At 31.9% G+C, this 21,895-nt stretch overlaps 1 protein-coding gene across 4 annotated transcripts in view; it reads left to right on the top strand.

Annotated features, from left to right (window-relative positions):
* COL11A1 (collagen type XI alpha 1 chain) overlaps window positions 1-17,310 on the top strand; it is a gene marked incomplete at both ends in the record, with an annotated part of 206,353 nt that extends 189,043 nt beyond the window's left edge. For all 4 annotated transcript variants that reach the window (XM_079696519.1, XM_079696517.1, XM_079696520.1 and 1 more), the window contains 10 exons: window positions 5,322-5,375; window positions 6,266-6,373; window positions 6,891-6,944; window positions 7,049-7,084; window positions 7,179-7,232; window positions 8,751-9,000; window positions 11,886-11,998; window positions 13,447-13,515; window positions 15,681-15,914; window positions 17,164-17,310. In XM_079696519.1, coding sequence (XP_079552645.1) covers window positions 5,322-5,375; window positions 6,266-6,373; window positions 6,891-6,944; window positions 7,049-7,084; window positions 7,179-7,232; window positions 8,751-9,000; window positions 11,886-11,998; window positions 13,447-13,515; window positions 15,681-15,914; window positions 17,164-17,310 — 1,119 coding nt within the window. The remainder of the gene's footprint in view (window positions 1-5,321; window positions 5,376-6,265; window positions 6,374-6,890; window positions 6,945-7,048; window positions 7,085-7,178; window positions 7,233-8,750; window positions 9,001-11,885; window positions 11,999-13,446; window positions 13,516-15,680; window positions 15,915-17,163) is intronic.
* Window positions 17,311-21,895: the final 4,585 nt, after the last annotated feature.

Below are 21,895 nucleotides of genomic sequence, written 5' to 3'. Positions count from 1 at the left end.
TGTTAAATTCCTAACTGTACAAAGTCATAGCCTAGGAAAAAAAATACTTCACCTTAATATCACCCTAAAATTTGCAAAGATTTTTTTTCTTGTTATTTCAGGTTTTTCCAATAAGTATTCTGACCTTTCTCCAGATGAAATAAAAAGAAAGCATCAAGCTGGAGACTTCCTTCAGCTAATATTAAAAATAAAACCATCAGACATACCACCTGATTCTGGCTTGCAAAAGTTTATATTTCTGAATCTTAGGTAAATGTGGGTTTACAGAGCAAGAAGCTAAATAAACAACTCACATCCTTTTCCGCAGTGAAATGAAAAGCATCAGAATTGAGCAACATTGGTGCCATTTCTTTCTCTGGCTGCTTGTTTTATCAAAGAGTACTTAGAATGCAAATCTATTGTAGCTTTTTCATACTATCAAATAGTTTGATTGTGCTGTCTAATTTTAATGAAAATGCTACTTGGTCTACAGGAGATGAGGATTGGTGGAGAAATCATCTTCAGGATGCACTTTATGGCAATTTAATGAACTTTTCGGCTCAGCTAAGAAATACTTGTACTTATTTTAGTAGGCAATTTTGTATTAGAGTGAGAAGTAGCATATCGTGATTACTGGTTAAGGTCATCAACTCTCAACCCAAGAGCCCTGGTTTCAAAAATGAGCACTACTACCTACTTGCTGAATAAGTTTTAAGTAAGTTATTCAATTTTTTTAAGCCTTAGGTTTCTCATCTGTAAAATGAGAATTTGAATAACATCAATCTTATGGGATATTATGAAGTTAAAATAAATTAAATGGGGATATTAATATCTTTTACCCCATGAGGTTCTTATGTTAGTTAGATGAGCTATTTCTAAAAAACAAAACAATCAAAAAAACCAACTTAGACCATTTTCTATATAAGTAACAGTTTAACAACTTTATATTAACATTTGGATTAGAAATTCTTTGGGCTAGAGTGAAACAAACACCGGTTAAAACTCTTAAGATGATATTTGGTGTCTGATCACTCTATATGATCGGCTCTGCTAGAGTTTAGATATGGTGCAATATTTACTTTTTACTTCAAAATTTAGATATTTCTCATGGCAAAAATTAAACTTCTACATATGCATGAATTTTATATACAGATAAATGTATCATCATATGGAACTGAGAATAAAACAGTACGTGTGAAATGTAAAAGAAAGCTAAGGACAATTATGAGATTGTATAAAGAATTTTATTTGAGGATTTTTAAGTTGAACTGCTGGGGTGTTTTTTTTAGGAAATAGCAAAAAATCAGATGGGAATAAAATTGAGTGTTTTAAAGAGAACAGTGATGGTTGTTACATTCTCTCCTCTGCTGCATAGTCAAAATAAGCATGATTTAATCATTTTAAATTAATTTTTATTTTATTTTTTGAAGACACAATTAACATCTATTTTAGTTTTAAGCTTTTGTTTTGTTTTGTTTCATAATCTTTCATTTTAAGAACCTATTTGTTCCAATGTAGCTGAAAAATTGTTCAGTATTTATCTTCAGACAATTTTACCTTACTATTATCATACATTAATTCTTTTCACATACTGATAAGTAAAATATCCGATAACATTATTTGTTAAACGATAAGTGCATGAATAAATGGTAGGATGGGTTACTGAATTATATTTTGATTTTTTAAATGCTACATTTAACTTATCTGTAAAAAGGTTTGAGATGTGTAACATTCCATAATGATTAAGCAGGTTTAAACTACAAAGCATTTGTCTTTCACCAAATTAAACGTTATTTTACAATACTACATTCTGAATAAACAGTAGGATCTGCATTTTCTTTAAACTACAATGCATTAGAATTTTAAGATGCATTTCAAAGCAAATATTCTGTACAGCACAATACAGCAGGGGAACATATTTGATTGTGTATTCTAGACACTTATGAATGTATCATCCCTTTTCACTTTATTACTTATGAATTATGTATTTCCCTAGGGTTTTTCAATTTACAATATCCTAAGAGGAAATAGAAAATATGTATACCTGAAATAATATTTTTATATGCAGAGTTGATATTTTTGATATGGTCCAGATTCAGAGGGTTATTTATAACTGCTATCAACATCATAGCTTTACCAATTTCTATTTCTAACTGATGAAAATGATAATAAACTGATTTCGCTTGGCTAATGCTTCCTTAGATATAGTTTATAATTTTATGAGATTATTAGCTTAGAGGAATTAACACTCTTTTCCTTTAACTCCTTCCTGAATAATATTTATAGAAATGATTTTAAATGCATTACAAACACAAAAAGTGTCTAGTGTGTTTCCCATTACCCCCGAGCAATTAGAATCCACAGTATTTCTTCTTTTTTGCCATTTTAGCTTTTACTATTAGAATGTGATGAGAAAGCTGATTGATAACTATCTGTGGCATATCAGAAACAAATAACAATAATTCATATTTACATTACACTTCACTATATGCAGTACTCTTGTAAGACTGGTTTTTCTTTCATTATCACGATTCTCTGACACAGTTATTATTAGAACACCTTTATAAATAAAGCTCTGAGATAAAAAGGAACAGACCCAAGATTACCCAACTAATGAGTGGTAGACCTGAGACGCTGAATGAAACAGTATTTGGAATATTGATGTCCAGCAAACGACATTCCTATTAGTTCTCCCACTTAACAGCAAAACTTCTGTAAAGTGTATCGCATACCAGAAAGAGTTTGAATGTAAAATAAGAAGTAAAGAAAGAAAAAAAATCTGGCCTCTTTAATAGTTTTGTGTTTTCAATCTAAAGAATGTATTTACTTTTAACTGACATATGTCAATTTTAACCAATATTTTTAAATGGTTTCTGCTACTGGTACAGGTTTATGGTTCTTTCATGCAATTACATATTTATTAGAACTATTTTTCATGCTTTTTTATGCCCCCTTGTTCTAACATATAGAATGTTTAGCAACTATCCTGATGGTCACATGACCTCAAAGAATTATTTTATTATTTCTATTACTCATTTATATTATTCCTTTAAAATTGTGCTATCAGACAACATTATTTTCCTAACCAATAATTCACAAAACCTTTCTGATGAGATGAGAAAAAAGTAGATGCAAAATATACTTACTTAATTTTTAAATTATCAAATGAGTAGTACTAAATAGGGAATGTTCTTATTTTAAAATAAATGAATCCTTTATGATGTTCTGATTTTCATATTGATTTAACAGATTTGGGACTTAATGCCACAGAGCCATGTTTCTCAGACCTTAATGAGTAACAAACCTGTAAAACAGATTTCTGATCTCTAACTCCAGAATTTCAGATTCAATTAGTCTGGATGATGCCTATAAATTTGCTTTGTTAATATGTTCACAAATGATGCTAAGGCTGCTGGTCTGAGGATCACACTTTGAGATCATCCACTCTGATATAGTGTTAGCAAATGAGATGAAAGTCCAGTGTTAAAACCTAGCCTTAGAATATTCCTGAAAGTAAATTTGGTAATTTCTTGGTAGTCTCCTTTTTGTCTACAAGAGATTTAACAAAGCGACATGCTTGTTTATATTTATACAAAGGAGAATCTAAACTGAATTGATATAAACTTACATCTGAGGATTAATAATTTTCTTCTTACTAGAATATTATTAGGCACATTTACATTTAAACTGGACATAATTTCTACAAAAATAATTTATCTATTGTCAATAGAATGATGTAGGGAAATTGTTCACTTTTATGTCAATACTTATAGAATTTCAAATTCATTCATGAATTAAAACAAATATAAATATTTCTGGTAACAGTCCAAAATACTATTGATACACAGGACTAACTTATACTAACATTATTCTTACCTTCCTCTGATATTAAGAACTTCAGTTTGAGGAGTAGACTTGAGAAACTAAGGAATGGAAAGCGCTCATCTATGCAATCTCACAGTAGCCCCTTGAGACAGGAATTATAGTCCTTGGTTTACAGATGAGAGAACTGAAGTTCTCTTTGGTTAGCTAATTTAAATTACTGATAAGAGAAGCTGGCTTCTACCCCAAATCTATTGTATTCTGAACCCATACATTTTAAATTACATCATGCTTCTTGGATTAGATCCATGGCTTTTAATATATTAAATTCACAAAAATTATGGACTGAGACTCAATGTGCTCTTTCACACTGAAGACTCAAAAGTGTCTAGGTAGAGGGGGAAAAAATTACTTGTGGTAGCCTTGCGGAAAATACTATAGTAAAGACTAATCATATAGCTTGGTAAAAATTAAAACAATTTGATTACTAAGTGCCATGTTAAAATCATTATTAAAATTATAATTCAAATAGTTCAATTCAGTCTATATTATTAAAACTCATAGAGAAAACTCATATTTTGTCTTTGTTTCTTAATGTGGTACTTGTTGTAGGCAGTAGTGACTCATGTGTGGTGGTATTATCTGGGCCCTGGTTTCATCAGTCACAATCTTACAAACCATCTGTCAGTTACATTTTTTCTGAAAGAATCTGTTGTCTGCATAGCAACCTGTAATTTCAGAATAAGGATCTTATTTTGTGTTGTCTTCAATTTGGAGTACAGTAGTTTTTATATTTAGAAGTCTGTTTAAAAGTCATCATTATGAATATTTTCATGAGTAGGGACCAAGACTAAGAGTTAGTTGCTAAAACCAAACCATAATTTTCATTAAAATATAATTTAGCCTAAATGGATAAATGCCTTATCCTTGGATTATAAAAAAGGTTAAATAATTAAAATACAGGTCCGATAATATGAGATAAGTAAATTATCTTATCTTTACATTTACAAATCATTTAGTTAACAGATTCAATTCAGAAATTACAGCTAAAAATAGTATCTTGGGAGTTTATTTAGGAAAAATGATTAACAATGGTCAGTTGACTGTCAAAAGTTTATTGAGGTTTTTTCTTTAAATTTTACTGGAAATATTGTAACCTTTGACTGTGAGTTTAACAGAGAAATATTTGATTAAATGAATGTATAACTTGGAAACCTCTTCTTCTAAAATTAGTGTAATTAAAAATGCATTTTTTCTTTCAACTGAAAATCCATATAAATCATGCCCTATTTCTAACTTCATATTTATTTAATCAAACTTATCAATGTTATCTTTTATTATTATGGTTAACTATCAAACTGTGGAGTTTTAAACACATAAAATTATTTAGAATCCTGAAAAATAAACAGTGATCATTATTAGTTATTTTGAACCCAATCATATTATCGAAACCAACTTGCCCAGTGGATAGTAATATGATTCTCTAATTTGTAACTACTCTATGTATGTTTATTATTTAGGGACCTCCTGGCTTACCTGGTCTCAAAGGTGACCCTGGCTCCAAGGGTGAGAAGGTGAGAGTAAAAGAATGTGTTATTACAATGTTGATTTCTTAATAGCAGAGACAATAATGTTGAAGACTAATATCACTCAAAAGGAAATTTCAAGGAATACCTTTATCATCCTAACCAAGGAAAAAGTTTTCAGTCCTTAGCTTCCAAGATGAATTTAGAAAAAAGAAAATGTACAAAGTAATAGCGAAAAATGTACCAGAATTCAGTGTTATATTTCTCAATGTTCCTTTGTAGGAACCATATGGAGAAAGCATATGGTTATACTAAAATAACTATTGAGAAAATAAACAGATAGAATAACAAAATGGTCATTTTTATGTTTTTAAACATGAAAATAAAAAATTTAAACTAGACTATCTTTCAGATGGTGATTTGAAAGATATGTATGCTCTGTTGCATCAAATAATTAAAGAAAATAAAACATTTTTAGAATGGCATTAATATTTTTAAAACTACTTTTAAATCTTTAAATGTTTCTTAGATGCTACAAAATTTGTGAAGGATAGAAATCATTTCATATAAAATAAGATGCTTTTTAAAATAATGAATTTTTAGTTGTTTGTTTCACCAATATTATATGTAGTCATTATTAGTCTTTTAGTTGAAGGAATTCCCTTTAAGTAAATGTAACACTGAAGGGGATATTTTTAGAAAAAAATTTTTCAATAATATTCCCAACCCTTAATAAAGGTCTCACTTAATGTAATCAGTAAATGATCCTGTTAGGTGAGGGGAAAGAGGTTCTTAATCCTATATTTCATTCAGAAAGGGTTAAAGTTTTTATCTAATTTTTTACTCATGTTTCATCAATTTAATGTACAATTATTTTATGACTATAATTTAATATATGTTTGTAATTTATATAGTTAAAATTTCTTTGCCTTTCAAAGGGACATCCTGGTTTAATTGGCCTGATTGGTCCTCCAGGAGAACAAGGTGAAAAGGGTGACAGAGGACTCCCTGGAACTCAAGGCTCTCCAGGATCAAAAGGGGATGGAGTGAGTAAAGATATAAATTATTTTCTTACTCCTTTCCAATCATACACTCACACACCTGCAGACATTCCTTTAAACATGACCTAGGAAGTAATTTAGAGCATCTTAATCTCCTTAACTCCATTAACTCCTTAATCTCCATTGACTAATGGTGTTTTCAAAAAGAAATTTATTTAACCTTAGAGTAAATAAATAAAAATATAACTTAAGTTAGAAACCATAAAAATTATAGTTCAATATTTAATTACACAAACATTTATTGAATCCCCAACACATACAATCATTATTCTGAAGGCTGCCGGAATGTAAAGACATATGTGTAGAGAGGGAGACATTGCAGCAAAATGGACAAAAATACAGCTCATCTTGCAAAAGTTATTTCTTAGATTCACAATGGAAAATTTTAGGCCATTCTTATGTATTTTTGCATTGTCTAAATTTTGCAATGTGTGTTGTTATGCAACATATGAAAATGGAATCACTGAGAAAAACTCTTTAATTTGGATGATTCTCTCTGTAGGGTATTCCAGGCCCTGCTGGTCCCATAGGTCCACCTGGTCCTCCAGGCTTACCAGTAAGTACAAAACAAAAGAATTTTATAAAGTAAACTTATAAATATACCAAAGAGAGGCACATTCTCCAGATTTTTATGTGTACGTTTGCCTTTGCATTTTCCAGGGTCCTCAAGGTCCAAAGGGTACCAAAGGCTCTACTGTAAGTACCTTTCTCTTTGGCATATAAATTTTTCAGTGACACCTACTCAAATGCCTTGTTCTCTACTTATGTCGTTCCTTATTCTTTCTAACAGGGACCTGCTGGCCAGAAGGGTGACAGTGGTCTTCCAGGGCCTCCTGGGCCTCCGGTAAGTGCATAGTAAAAAGCGTGATATTCTGACGTTAGCATCCTGAGACTGCCAGTGATTTCTCTGAATTTATAAGAAGAATGAAAAAGCATATTCTGTCAAAGTGCTGATTTTCTAGGAAATAGCAACTACCTTAATTAAGTACTCAGGTCTACATGCCAACACTTGTCTTTTAATTGGCTTCACTCTTTGAATGTAAAGATACCTTAACTATTATAATAATCTTGCTTTTATTAGTTTTTCAAGAAAATCATATATTTTTCATGTCACATTTTCATGAAAGCAACTGGTTGTATGCCCCAAAGATACATTAATTCCTGACTAGGAATAAAAACAAAAGTTCAGATGCTTGACATTTTTTTCCTACTGCATATAATGATAATAATAAAATCAATGATAATAGCTACCACTTTTTAGCACTGACATTTTCCAGGCTTCACACAAGCCTGTTAGATCCATGTGAAAAAAGGTGAAGCTTCCTTCTTGAACTTGTTACCAAGTTATATGTGTATTAGTTTGCTAGGATGGCAATAACAAAGTATCACAAACTACATGGCTCAAATAATAGAAATGTATTATCTAATAGTTCTAGAAGCCAGAAGTCTTAGATCAAAGTGTCAGCTGCACTGGTTTCTTCTGAGGGGTGTGGGGTAAACATGTGTTTGAGACCTCTCTCCTTTGCTTGTAGATGGCTCTCTTCTCCTTGTGTCTCTTCACATGGTCTTCTGTCTATGTGTATCTCTGTGCCCAGATATTTTTATCTTAGAAGGATACCCGTCGTATTGGAAGAGGACCCACCCTTATGTCCTCATTTCACTTTATTAATTATATCTACAGCCACCTCATTTCTAAATAAGGTCTTCCTCTGAGTTACTGCAGCTTAGGACTTCCACATATGAATTTTTGTGGGACACATTTCAATCCATAACAATATGGATTAAATATTTGGTGTAGTTCTACTCTTACACATATATAAATTCAAGTCTGATTGCACTTCTTTTTATTTTGTTTATAAAATTATAGATGTTTGGAACCAGCTAATGTGTATTTTTAAACATGATATGAATTATTTTCAAGCACAATAGACAACTCATTATATAACACAAGAACTTTAAGTTGTTGTTTTAAGCTTCAGAGATTAGAATCTAGTTGCAGAGATAGGGCATGTAAATGAGGACTAATTAATAAATAAGAAAGTAATGGATATAACATATGTACACACAAATCAGTGCTATTTTACATGTATATAAAAAGGTCCAGAAATCATCTGAATTTTGTGCCTACCTCAATATCGCCACTAGATTCTTTTTAAAAGAATTCACAACGTTTATATATAAAGAGATATATGTACATAATACATGTATTTTAGCAATTAGAGAAAACACCGAAAATAGGGAAAACAGTGAAAAGTTAAACAAACTATAAGTTCTTATAACAATAACATAAACAGTAATAACTAATATCTGCAGAATATTTTACCTTAGGAAACAGTTACATGCACATCCATCTCTTTTACAGGGTCCACCGGGTGAAGTCATACAGCCTTTACCAATCTTGTCACCCAAAAAAACAAGAAGACATACAGAAAGCATCCAATCAGATGCAGGTGATAATATTCTGGATTACACTGATGGAATGGAGGAAATATTTGGTTCCCTCAATTCCTTGAAACAAGACATTGAGCATATGAAGTTTCCAATGGGTACACAGACCAACCCAGCCCGAACTTGCAAAGATCTGCAACTCAGTCATCCTGACTTCCCAGATGGTATGTTAATAATACATGACCAAGCAAATGTACTGAGCCTCTAAGTTACCAAGGTGCATTGTCAGCTCATTAATTCTAGTTAAATGTTTAATATAGTCTCTAAATAAAACGAGAGTGAACAATTATTAATTCCAATCTTGTAGACAGAAAGAGTCATTTACACTGTTAAAACAAGGTCTGCTCTCGAAAATCTTTGTCTTATTAAGCAAGGTTTCATTAAATTATGACAAATTCATTTTGGATGATTATAGATAACACAAATGTAATTTGCCTTGTAATAACCATCACAGAATGGGTTTGATGTGTGTACACATATGTGCATGCTACTATATTTATATCCTATATCCTAACTTACTTTGCATTAATGATTAAATAGCATAACTAAATTATATGTGACCTATCAGTTTAGCAATGATTTGATGAACAGAATATTTAAGAATTAGGATAGTTTGAGGCAAAAATTTATTTCACTGATCCATGAATAACCAGAACAACTGTGAACAATTTATTTGTAATAATAATCAGGATAACTTTTTATACCTATTATTTGACAAAACTTCTACATACCTATTCTGAGAAGGAAACAGTTCCAATCCTAAGTTAAGTGACTAACTCACACAATACTAAACTAACAAGGGGCAGATCTATATCTGATTTTAAATCTCCCACTTTATGTGGAAATAATTTACCACTCTGTTTACTTGTGGAACTACATTATTTCCCACTATCAATCATATAATGAATGTTGTAACTGAGATCTAAATAACTCAGTATAGATAGAAAAGTTTCACTCAATTCAGGAAGAGACATGTTTTATGACAAAGAATGTCTTAAAATCTCCTATCTTGGGCTTCCCTGGTGGCGCAGTGGTTGAGAGTCTGCCTGCCGATGCAGGGGACACGGGTTCGTGCCCCGGTCCGGGAGGATCCCACATGCCGCGGAGCGGCTGGGCCCGTGAGCCATGGCCGCTGAGCCTGCGCGTCCATAACAGTGAGAGGCCCGCGTACAGCAAAAAAAAAAAAAAAAAAAAAAAAATCTCCTATCTTAATCAAGCACAGCCTGTTAAAAGGAAAACACAGGTAATTATTAAGGGTGCTTTACAAACTGCTATCAAATGTATTCAAATTTATAATATATTTATTTGAAAAAGATACATTTAGTTTCATATTAATTCAGTGATTTATAAGGAGAATGACCCAAACTTCTGATCTAGCTAATATAATCATACATATGTGACTGAAAATCAAATGTAAAAGATGATAGCATGTACTGACAGCATAAAACAACGTGTGATTAATTAGAACCTGAGCAGTCAAGAAAAAAATTTTGTAAATTTTGGGGATGGAAAGCTCACTAGGGACTATAGTTCCCTGTGATTTCCATATATTAACTAGCTTTATTAATTCTTTAATTAATTTAATTTTAATTAATTACAATTAAATATTTATTTATTAACTTATTGGTGCAGGCACTGTTATTCATGCAGAGATTCACAGATAAATAGAAAGCATATTGCCCTTGGGCTACTATTGTGTAATGATGGAGACAGTTAAACCATAAGTATTTATAATAGCAAATTATGACAGATACAGGTTTCCTCTGCTGTCCAAAATTAGAAGGTTCCTATGAAATCTTTTGCAAGCTGAAATGGCATGAAGCCATAAAGGTATCTTAGTAATTAAGTATATGTTATTTGAAAGAATATTTAGTAACAATGTTGACTGAATAAGACAAGATAAAAATAATGCTTACCATATAATTCAAAATTATATATTCTTTAAAACCCTAAGAAATATCAAAGATTAAGAATGGCTATTCCAGTTGGTAAAATTTTTGGTGATTTTTATTTTCTTTTATAAATTTTTCCTGTGAATTTCAATTTGTTCCAGATGTGAACTTATTAGTGGCATGATCAGAAAACGTGTAAATTTTTTTGGTTAAAGAATTTATTTCAAAAAGCAAACTGGCATTAGATTTTCAGGAGTTCCAGTACTAAGCTAAGCAGTTGGAGCTTTTAAGTTGTTCAAAGTTCACAATCAGTGGATTGACATAATTCAAATTAATATTTGAAATGAAGTGGCAGCATGAAGAATGGTAAGAGGAAAGCAAAGTAATCGTCACATGTATATCAAGTCTGTATCCCAATAATCCTTGTTTAATAAAAGCCTCATCGTCTATTACTTAAGGGATAACTTTTTTGTCAGCCCTACTACTTACCATCTTTACTCACCTAACACCAAATTAATCATCATGGTCATTCACATGATAAAATTTGTTCTGTACCATTTAGATAATAGAATTAATAGCAAACTGCATTTAAATATATAAAATAGACTTTCTTTTTAAGACCCCATTCAAAGGGAGAGTACACTTACTGCATGAAGTTTTTCCTGTAAAGTAATGCAAAAGTATGATACTTGAGGCTAAGTGGATACTCTCACCTCTATCATTACAGATAAATAAATCAAGGAAAAATATATTGATTATTATACTCAGATTACTTAAGCAGTAAATAATACATATGGTATTTAGAGTCAGGTATATATCATCCTAATGTACTTGCAATTTATTACACATGGATAAGAGAATGTTAATATTTGAGGAGGTGGCATTTAAGCCAAAACCTAAAAGTAATAGGAATGCTAAGATTTAAAAAATAGGATGTTCCAGGCCGAGCGTATGGGAGCATTTGGCAAAGACAAAGGGTTGCTCTTTAAGTATTCAAACATGTACCTCAATATGACCAAAAATGTAAAAGTGATTCACGTGGAAAAAGATGAATGAATATTCATTTTTCCTTATTTCTTTAATAAAATTTGGTATATAATGTATTCAGTTTTTGTTATAAATGTATTTGTATATGATGTATTTTTTCCTACTTCCAGGTGAATATTGGATTGATCCTAACCAAGGTTGCTCAGGAGATTCCTTCAAAGTTTACTGTAATTTCACATCTGGTGGTGAGACTTGCATTTATCCAGACAGAAAGTCAGAGGGCGTAAGTACCAATCTGTTTTGCTGGTGACTGTTGACAGTTCCTGCCATGTTTTTGCAATATTGAACTAAACAGGAAAATTATACTGTCATATTTTCATTTATCTGCTTTTCTTACAGGGTAATTAGAGCATTTCATTCGCATAAATATGAATAAGACACCAAAGTGACATACAGAGTTGACAAATACTTCTTTTCTTATTTTTTACCCAGATGTATTCTTTATGCACCTGTTTGCTCTCTAAAATTCTATGGCTTTCCATGACACAGCACAGCTGATTCTCAGATTTTAGTGCATGTGTAGTATTCTTTCCAATTACTATGTGGTAGAACTCACAGCTGTATATTATGCTCAAAACACACAATTTTATAAAGAATGATTCTTTCACATAAATTAAGAGTATTCTCTGCATTTGTGTACGTTTTAAATGTTTAGTCTCTTAAAACACATTCCTTGATTTTCACCTAGCAGTATTAATACATGTGAGTTCTATCTTTAAAGCTACAGGCAAATTATTAATATAAGGAAAGATTTTTCACTAGCATAATTACATTCTCCAAATATTTTATAGGTGGGAAATTTTGACTTTATTTGTATTGTTTTAGTAAATCACATTCTTCTTAGGAAGTGGAGTAGGCATGCAGAGGCACGGAAACTCCTTAAGACGAAATAGCTTTAAGTGTGACTAATCTCTTTAGGAGAGACATTTAGTTTGTAAGTGAAGGATGGGTAGTAGGGGTAGGAGAAAAGGCAACTTCTGCTTCCCAACCACACTTTGCATTTGGGAAGCAGAATAAAGCTCCTCTAGCCCACAAAGAAATGTGGGAAAATGGAAATGAGAAATCCCTTACAAGATTACTCATATTCCCTATAGTGAGGCCTATATACCTAGTGAGGCCTATATACCTTTATTTATGCTGATCTTTGTAAAGCAAAACAATAAATTCAGATCTATAAAAGATTCTAAACATTTTCCCGAGCAGGGAATAATGGGCTTGCTTCCTGCCAGTGACTATTCCATAGCATCCCGCCCTGAGTTACTAGCTGGATGCTTCAGGATGCCTCCCTTGGCTGTGAAATACTCACGGTATCTGCCTTGATGGCAGATGCCAACTGGCATTGTGAGGGTTTCCTTTGCAAGGGCTTACCTAAGAGTTCCACCCATGTCCCCTACAGCCAACCCTTAGTATGCCTTTACCAAGTTATTTCCCACCCCCTTCTTTTTGAGCAATTAAAGAAAACAGGAAAAAAAAATGACTCAGTCTTCACTAAATTGGAATTCACAACCTCTGTCTCAAATTTTGCTCTTTATCTCATTTTGTATAATCCAGGGTAGACCATTTTAAAAACTCTTTAGCATCCTAGTCTTACTGAAAATTACTGATATATGCATAAACAATACTGTTCACAATTTTAACCTACTTTCTAATTTTCCTGTTCCTTTGCAACAGGTAAGAATTTCATCATGGCCAAAGGAGAAACCAAGAAGCTGGTTTAGTGAATTTAAGAGAGGAAAACTGGTATGTTATTACCTCAGCATGAAGTGGTTTATTTTGAACCTCTTACATAATACAAGTTCAAATTATATAATCTCTAGACCCTTACTGTGAAAGTCTAAATTATACAAAGCAGGATTCCATGTATTCCCTAGTTTTCTCTATCTAAATCTTAGACCACTTTGTGGGTTTTTTTTTTTTTTTGCCATTTCTTTGTTTTTTTTAAATTTTTATTGGAGTATAGCTGCTTTACAATGTTGTGTCAGTTTCTACTGTACAGCAAAGTGAATCAGCTATACGTATACATATATCCCCTCTTTTTTTGGATTTCCTTACCATTTAGGTCACCACAGAGCATTGAGTAGAGTTCCCTGTGCTATACAGTAGGTTCTCATAGTTATCTATTGTATACATAGTATCAGTAGTGTATATATGTCAATTCCAATCTCCCAATTCCTCCCACCTCCCTCTTAGACCACTTTGGTATTTTAGAGAGAAGTCTAAAATTTTTGTAGCAAAATAAATGGAAATATATTAAATTTACTAAAATATTAAGATCAAATAAAGTATGCATTTCCCTAAGTACCTGAGATAGATATCATAAAAATGGATTATGTTAGAAATATCAGATACAGAAAACATAATGTCTATTTAGTATCTCTGACCCTATTTCATTTACGCTATACTTGAAAACCAATTTATTCTTTGTTTGCAATTTCAGTAAGAACTTTTGGAATGTGAAATGTTTTTTCCAATAGTTACATCTGGAAATAAAGTTAACTGACCGACCTGACCTTTTATATATTGTAGCACAAGTTTACTTAAATATTTCCATACAATTACCAGTTCGTGATCAATCATTTTATAGAGATTTTAAAATTGGATGCCAAAACTAAATTTGCATTTAAAAGCTGTTTAAAAATATATTTGTGTTTAAAATGTTAATAATAATGTATTTAAATGAACGTTTTTCAGTTATTCAGATGATTATTCAATAGTTTAACATTCTTTAAAAAAGGTATTATTTTCCATTGGTGACTATTTACACAGTTATTATCCTATAAGAACCTACACATATTAGTGAAGTTCTCCACTTGACGTAACTGTCTAGTTCAGTCTTCCAGTCACATATTAAATATCCATGCTACATTTGTATCTTTGTATGAGATAAAGATACATGCACCGATAGAACTCTGTGTGTGTTTTTAATTTTTGCTATTTTATTTTGTTTTCCTTAGAGTGGATTTCCCAGTTTTTTTTTTCTCCAACCTCTCAAGGATCCTCATCATCTGAACTGTTAATCAGTAAGAATTAAGTAAAATCAAAAAAAAGGATGAAAGTCACAGATAACTGCCTTTATATTGAGTGAATCTATAATCTGGGTGAATTTCTTAATTTTTTTTTTTAAATATAGGTTTATGTTTCAGCTGATCCCAGATAGTTTATTTATATCCAATAAAACAAATTATGAGCTTGACAAATGAGTTCTTAATAACTTGCAATTAAGACTGTTTTCCTGCTCTAAATACAAAATAAGTATTTCCTGAACAACAAATATTCACTTGCGTGTCTTGGGCAATAGCTTGGTGCTGGTGATACAATGATGGATATAAGTACATCATCCGAGAACAGACAAACAAGCAGGCCTGTGCTGAAAATTAGAAGACCAAAAATCTCTTTGAAGACTGTTCCGTCAAAATGAAAAATTCAAGAATATGTTGAAAAATTTGTCAAGTAGATACATTAGGAAAATAGGTGAAATCAAACAACATAAAAATAGTTAAACTTTGCATTGCACTGAGATTCCTGTTTTCATTTTTACTATATTACCACTCTATTATTTAAAAAGATACACACATATAATGATAGATTTCTTGGAAACAAAGACATTTTTTGTAATACTTACTGACTGATTAGGAAACTGAAGTATATACAGAAGTAAAGTGATTTTTTTCCAAAATAAGTATTGCTGACAGTACCTAAGGTGGGAATACATCCTGATTTCATCAAGTCCTATATCTGGGTCTTCTGACTCTCAATGCATACTTTTCTTCATTAAGTGAAAATGGGTCTATTGATGCATTCACATGCTTCTGGGATCACAGTTCACTGTTGACAATGATTTTATTCTTTTACAACAGAAAAGAGGAAAAGAATCTTTATGTGTCTCTTTATTCTCTTATTCCCAGCTTTCATATTTAGATGTGGAAGGAAATGCTATTAATATGGTGCAAATGACATTCCTGAAACTGCTGACTGCTTCTGCTCGGCAAAATTTCACCTACAGCTGTCATCAGTCAGCAGCCTGGTATGATGTGTCATCAGGAAGCTATGACAAAGCACTTCGGTTCCTGGGATCGAATGATGAGGAGATGTCCTATGACAACAACCCTTACATCAAAGCCTTATATGATGGTTGTGCGGTAAGTATAATCTCTGCTTGCCTTCTTTCACCGAGGTGAGAAGCAGTGTGTAACCATTCTACTTTGGCCCTAAGTCAGATTTCTCTCATGAAGTGGATGTCAATTGTTATTAAGATTTGATGCTTAACACTGACATATTAAAGTACAGTATATTAGAGACCACTAATATTCACACACAGACACACACAGAGACACAGAAACTCTGAAACATACATATAGACACATTTTAAAAGTCATAACAGAAGGTAGTCTTGGATCATATGTTATTTTTATGGAATTATTCCTGATATTTGAATACTATTACAGTTAGGTACTCCTGAAATGAAAAAAAAAAAGAAAAAATCAAGAGCCTTATTTCATTTGCCTCCTTAATTCATGACTCTAAAATGACAGATAAAGGAATCATCATTATACTGTTTATACCATAGATAATTCTTACCCCTGTATTTTGCTTATAGGAACATGCTTATTGGTACTATGTTACAACAATTTAGATAGTTATTATCATTTTGTTATTTTTATCCTCTGGACCTATCTTTCTCACACATATGGTAATTTCGTAAGAGCAAATGACCAATTGGGCATCCTAAAAAGCTTGTTGTCTCAGCTGATGAGTGAAGAGAAGTCACAATTACAAATAAACAAAGTGAGTAGGTTACACATAGATCAAAGAAGAGACCACAATGCATGTAAAAGGAGAAAGGGTTTAGGATTTCCCAATATAATGTATTGATAATTATTCATAAAATTAATACATAGTAATAGAAATGCTTCAGCTTTAGACTTATTGCATTATAATTCCTATACTGTGTTCAAATTTTTCTTAGCAAATTTGTCTGTGTGTGTATATACATATATATTTATGTGTGTGTATATATACATATAAGAATTATTATAATAATGGTAAGGATATATTATTTATGTAACGGTATGACCCAGTACCAATATCAGTTTTCATGTTAAAATGTATTTTTCAGTTCAGTAAGATTCTCTCCAACTGTGCAGTATATTAGAGCATTATCTTGAGTAATTATGGCTAAGTATTAATTACGGTCAACTTTCAAAATTTAAAACTACATATGACATCAGTGATAACAAAAGAGCTAATTACTACAAAGATAATGGCAAATTTGTTTTCCACTCTCTTCTTTCTTATCTTCTTATGTCCACTCAGAAGCTTAAGAAAAAATAACATATCTTAAAAATATAAAATGATTGTATAACTTTTTATTTCTGCTTAACTTTACAGTCCAGAAAAGGCTATGAAAAGACTGTGATTGAAATCAATACACCAAAAATTGACCAAGTACCTATCGTTGATGTAATGATCAATGACTTTGGTGATCAGAATCAGAAGTTTGGATTTGAAGTTGGTCCTGTTTGTTTTCTTGGCTAAGATTAGGACAAAGAACATATGAAATCAACAGAAAATATACCTTGGTGCCACCAACCCATTTTATGCCACATGCAAGTTTTGAATAAGAATGGTGTAGAAAATAACTTGCTACATATATATGTACCAATTAGGAAATATCGATGCCCTTGTGGGAGCAGAATCACATGAAAAAAGCTTTGAAAATCATAAAAATATAAGATAGTGTGGCTAAGATGGAAACAGGCCTTATTCTTGATTCCCAATTTTCATCTCTTCTTTTCCTATTTGGATTTCTTTGGTGCTGTAGGAAAAAAAAAGAGAAAAATATATATTCATAAAAGACATGGTGCTCATTCCCATCCATCAAGGATGTGCTAAAACAGTGTGTTTAATAAATTGTAATTATTTTATGTACAGTTCTATACTGTTATCTATGTGTCCATTTCCAAAACTTGCATGTGTCTCTGAATTCCATCTGACTCTAATTTTATGACAACTGCAGAACTATGATGGCAATAAATACATGTATCATGAAAAAATAAAGTTGCAATTTCTGATGACTCTAATTCCCTTTCTTTGATGAATAATAAAATGCCTTTGTATATATTGATGTTGAAGAGTTCAATTATTTGATGTCGCCAACAAATTTCTCAGAGGGCTAAACCTGGAAGACTTTGGAAGCACACTCCGATCAACTCTTCTCTACTGATCGTAATTTTGCTGAATTTCAGCCAAAAACATCATACATTTTAATGCTTTATTCAATGCTATACCTCAACCTTTTTCTTTTCAGAGTCCAGGATTTCACAGGATATTTGTATATGTGGAAAATAAGCAAGTTTATATTTTTGGACAGGAAAATATGTATGAGAAGCTGTTTTAACAAATTGATGCCTCCATCAAGCAATCCATCAGATGTACAGTTTTTTTACTACCTTATTGTTTTCAGTGTGCTTCAACCAGTGAGGTTAATATTAAAAGATGGAACCTAAACAATTATTTATGAATTTGTTCAATGTTATATTTTTAATCAATTCCTTGAATTTGATTCTAAGTTGCATATTATAATAGTCTCCAAATATTATTTTACCTGCACCTGCCCAGCAACTATTATTTCTTTTCTTTCAAGATAATATCATGCATTATTTGACCTACCTAATTGCTAAATAACATATGGGTGCACTGTTACTAACAGTGCTTGTTTTAAAAGTCATACTTAGTAAAAACAATCAAAACATTTTTTTCCACTAAGGCATTTTCTTTCAGGTAGCTTGAAATAGCAGTAAAATTTAAAAATTACACACTGAACTTTGTATCTATTTTAAGTAATATATGTAAGACTTGAAAATAAATGTTTTATTATTTCTTATATGAAGTGTTAAGTTAATTGATAGCAGATTTCACTGGAACATTTTCAACTGATAATTTATCACAAAAGAACATACCTGTAATATTGAAATTAAAACGTGAACATTTGTCATTCAGAAGTTCTTTTATTTTTGAAATCAAGTTTGTAAATGTCCTTTCAAGAAGGGAGATATGAATCGTATAAATAAACTCAAGTCTTGTCTACCTGGATTGGTCATTCTCTTTCTTAAACAGGTTTTAAATTACTCTCTATTGCAGAAAATGCTTTCAGTTTTGTTTCTTGACCATCCAGGTTAGAGTAGTTTTACACTTTTGAAAAAGAATGTTATCCTTCAGAGATTAGTTGTTTAAATTCTCCACATTTCTAAAATAAAAACACCACATGGTAATACTCTATTAACAAAATAGAGATAGGGTATATTTAAAATTTCAAAGAAATGTTTTTCATAATTAAATGTTTTAGAAAGTCTAAAACATATGTTCACAATTTCATCATTAAAAGAATTTCCAGAACTTTTATTTGAAATATAGTCTCTAAATCATCCATAAAATAATATTGTCTATCAAGAGGAGTCCCATACAACAAGAGTATTTACTTTAACGAATGCATAACAATGAGAGAATATTTTGCACATTGACCTGCATTGGGGAAGCTGCATTTGTCCATTTAAAAAAAATGGCTTCAAATTTGGCACTCAGTAGAATTAATGCATAAATAACTAAATCACCTATCCTTTTCTATACCTTTCATGTATGGATATGATCTTCTGCATAGTATCAAATTTTTTTCTCTCTCTTATAATTGATTTAATCTGGACAAAAGGAAGATAGTGGAAAGGAAAAACCATATTATACAACATTCTAGTCTTGGCCCAGCATGTATAAGTTATTCATGTGCAAATTATGGAGAATATTATTGACCTTGCAGACATGGGTACGTCCTGGGCCTGATGCACGTAAAGTTTGGTACAATTCTCTTTAAAAAAATAATACAAAATTACAAATAAAAAATACAAAAGTTACTATTTAGAAGAAGTAAAAATATAACAAATCATTAAATTAAAAACTGGACCTATACCAAAAGTATCAGAATATCCAGGAAAATATTGTTTTTATTATTTAATTCTCTGAAGTACTTCTGTAACACTTTTATCCATGTGTTTATTTGTTTACTTATTTATTTATTTATATTTTTTGGCTGAAATCTCTGAGTGCCTCTTCAAATGAGAATTTTTTAATTTAAATTTCTTATGGAAATAATAAGTTTCTCTAACATGCTGGGTTAAAAATTCTTATTATCAATAGCTTAGAGACGTTTCAGTGTCACATACTGTTATTGGTGAGTATTTTTTAATTTTAGATGATTTTAAATTCAGGAAAAGCTCTTTTATATTTCCTTCATACTATACTTCACACTATAAATTTGTGAAAATTTTCCACAGAATAGCCTCTGATTCTGTACATTTTTTACCTTGCTTCTCCTCCACTATCACTAGATTTCAGATTCTGGGCACCATAAAACACATGCATACTATGGTATAAATTCTGTTTCATTATCATAACAGTGGGTGATAGGGTTATTCCAGAAAGTCATTTCTATACTGGGAATACTGGCATTAATTATAAGTAAATAATAACTGCAAGCCACATAATTATATTCCACCATGTAAGCATATTCCACAAACCCCAAATAAAAGAATCCCTAATTAAATTTCCTCCTTACAGGTTCCTTCCACACCACCCAATACAAGAAAGAATGCCAAGGGGAAGTTGGAGTGCAAAGATTATGTTCTTATCTGATCATAGTTAAAGAATCTTTGGCAAATTTTACCAATCATATGACCACATGAACATATTTCTAGGAGCTCTCTAAGGTCTTAGATGGTGCCTGTGAAAGAGGATTTTGAATCTTAAGCTTTGTTAGTTTCAAGTAAATAGTCCTCTGCATGCTGGATAACTGCAAAATAAATGAGTTAATTAAGGGCCTAGAACACTGATATATACTAAGAGCTAAATAAATAGTTGCTACTGCTCTAGATTTCCTACCTCTACTATCATCACCTTAGCATGTTCCTTTATAAAACGTGGCTAATGATATGTGCTACCTACCCCACAATACTTTTATAAAGTTTTAATTTTCAAAATGTAAAACACTGTACAAATTGAATCACAGATGCCCAAATCAGCAAACAGACTCACATAAAATACAAGCTTTGCAGAGATTCACAAAGGATACAAAAAATAAGCAGTAGCATATACCATATCCAAAATTCCCGAATTCATCAGACAGAGCTTCTCAAGTCCCCAGGATGTATTTTGCTCTCAAGAAGGATGAGTATAGTTGGTTTTAGGGTATCTCAAATTTTATATTTTGCTGGTCTCATATCTCTGTAGTGGTCATACAACTAATGATTCCTCAATGAAGCTGCAGCCCAGAGATCCAGAGATTGCAGAATTATTCACAATTTTAAATCTTTCAGAATATATTCTGCTAAAACATTCCAAGTTCAGTTATCAGTACATAGGCAACACCTGCAGTATCCTCATTTCTTTTCTTTTTTTTCTTTTTTTCTTTTCACCGTGCTGCGCGGTTTGGGGGAATCTTAGTTGCCCGACCAGGGGTTGAACCCGGGCCCCCTGCAGTGAAAGAGCGGAAGGGGGGCAGCAGCAGGCAGGGCAGAATTTTGAAGTTAATATTTTCTAAAGATGGAGACAAGTGGTTTTGAATCATTGAATCATAGAACATCAATGCCAGAAAACTTCATGGTCACTTATCATTTAATAAATGACCGAGGATATGATTTAGCACCATCACTATTAAAAACTCAACTTTACAAAATAATTAGGTCAGAAAGTGTCTTTGCTATATCCTTAATCACAGATTAATAGAAGAGATAAAACCATCACGTCTAAATGAAAAGTTTGGACTTCCTAGGTGGCGCAGTAGTTAAGAATCCGCCTGCCAATGCATGGGACACAGGTTCAAGCCCTGGTCCTTGAAGATCCCACATGCCACGGAGCAACTAAGTTCGTGCACCACAACTGCTGAGCCTGGGCTCTGGAACCTGCATGCCACAGTTACTGAAGCCCGCACGCCTAGAGCCCGTGCTCTGCAACAAGAGAAACCACCGCAATGAGAAGCCTGTGTACCGCAATGACGAGTAGCCCCTGCTTGCTGCGACTAGAGAAAGCCTGCGTGCAGCAACAAAGGCCCAATGCAGCCAAAAATAAATAAAAT

The sequence above is a fragment of the Hyperoodon ampullatus genome (genome assembly GCF_949752795.1).
Source record: "Hyperoodon ampullatus genome assembly, chromosome: 2".
Lineage (NCBI taxonomy): Eukaryota > Metazoa > Chordata > Mammalia > Artiodactyla > Ziphiidae > Hyperoodon > Hyperoodon ampullatus.
This window is presented reverse-complemented; position numbering and strand designations above follow the sequence as displayed.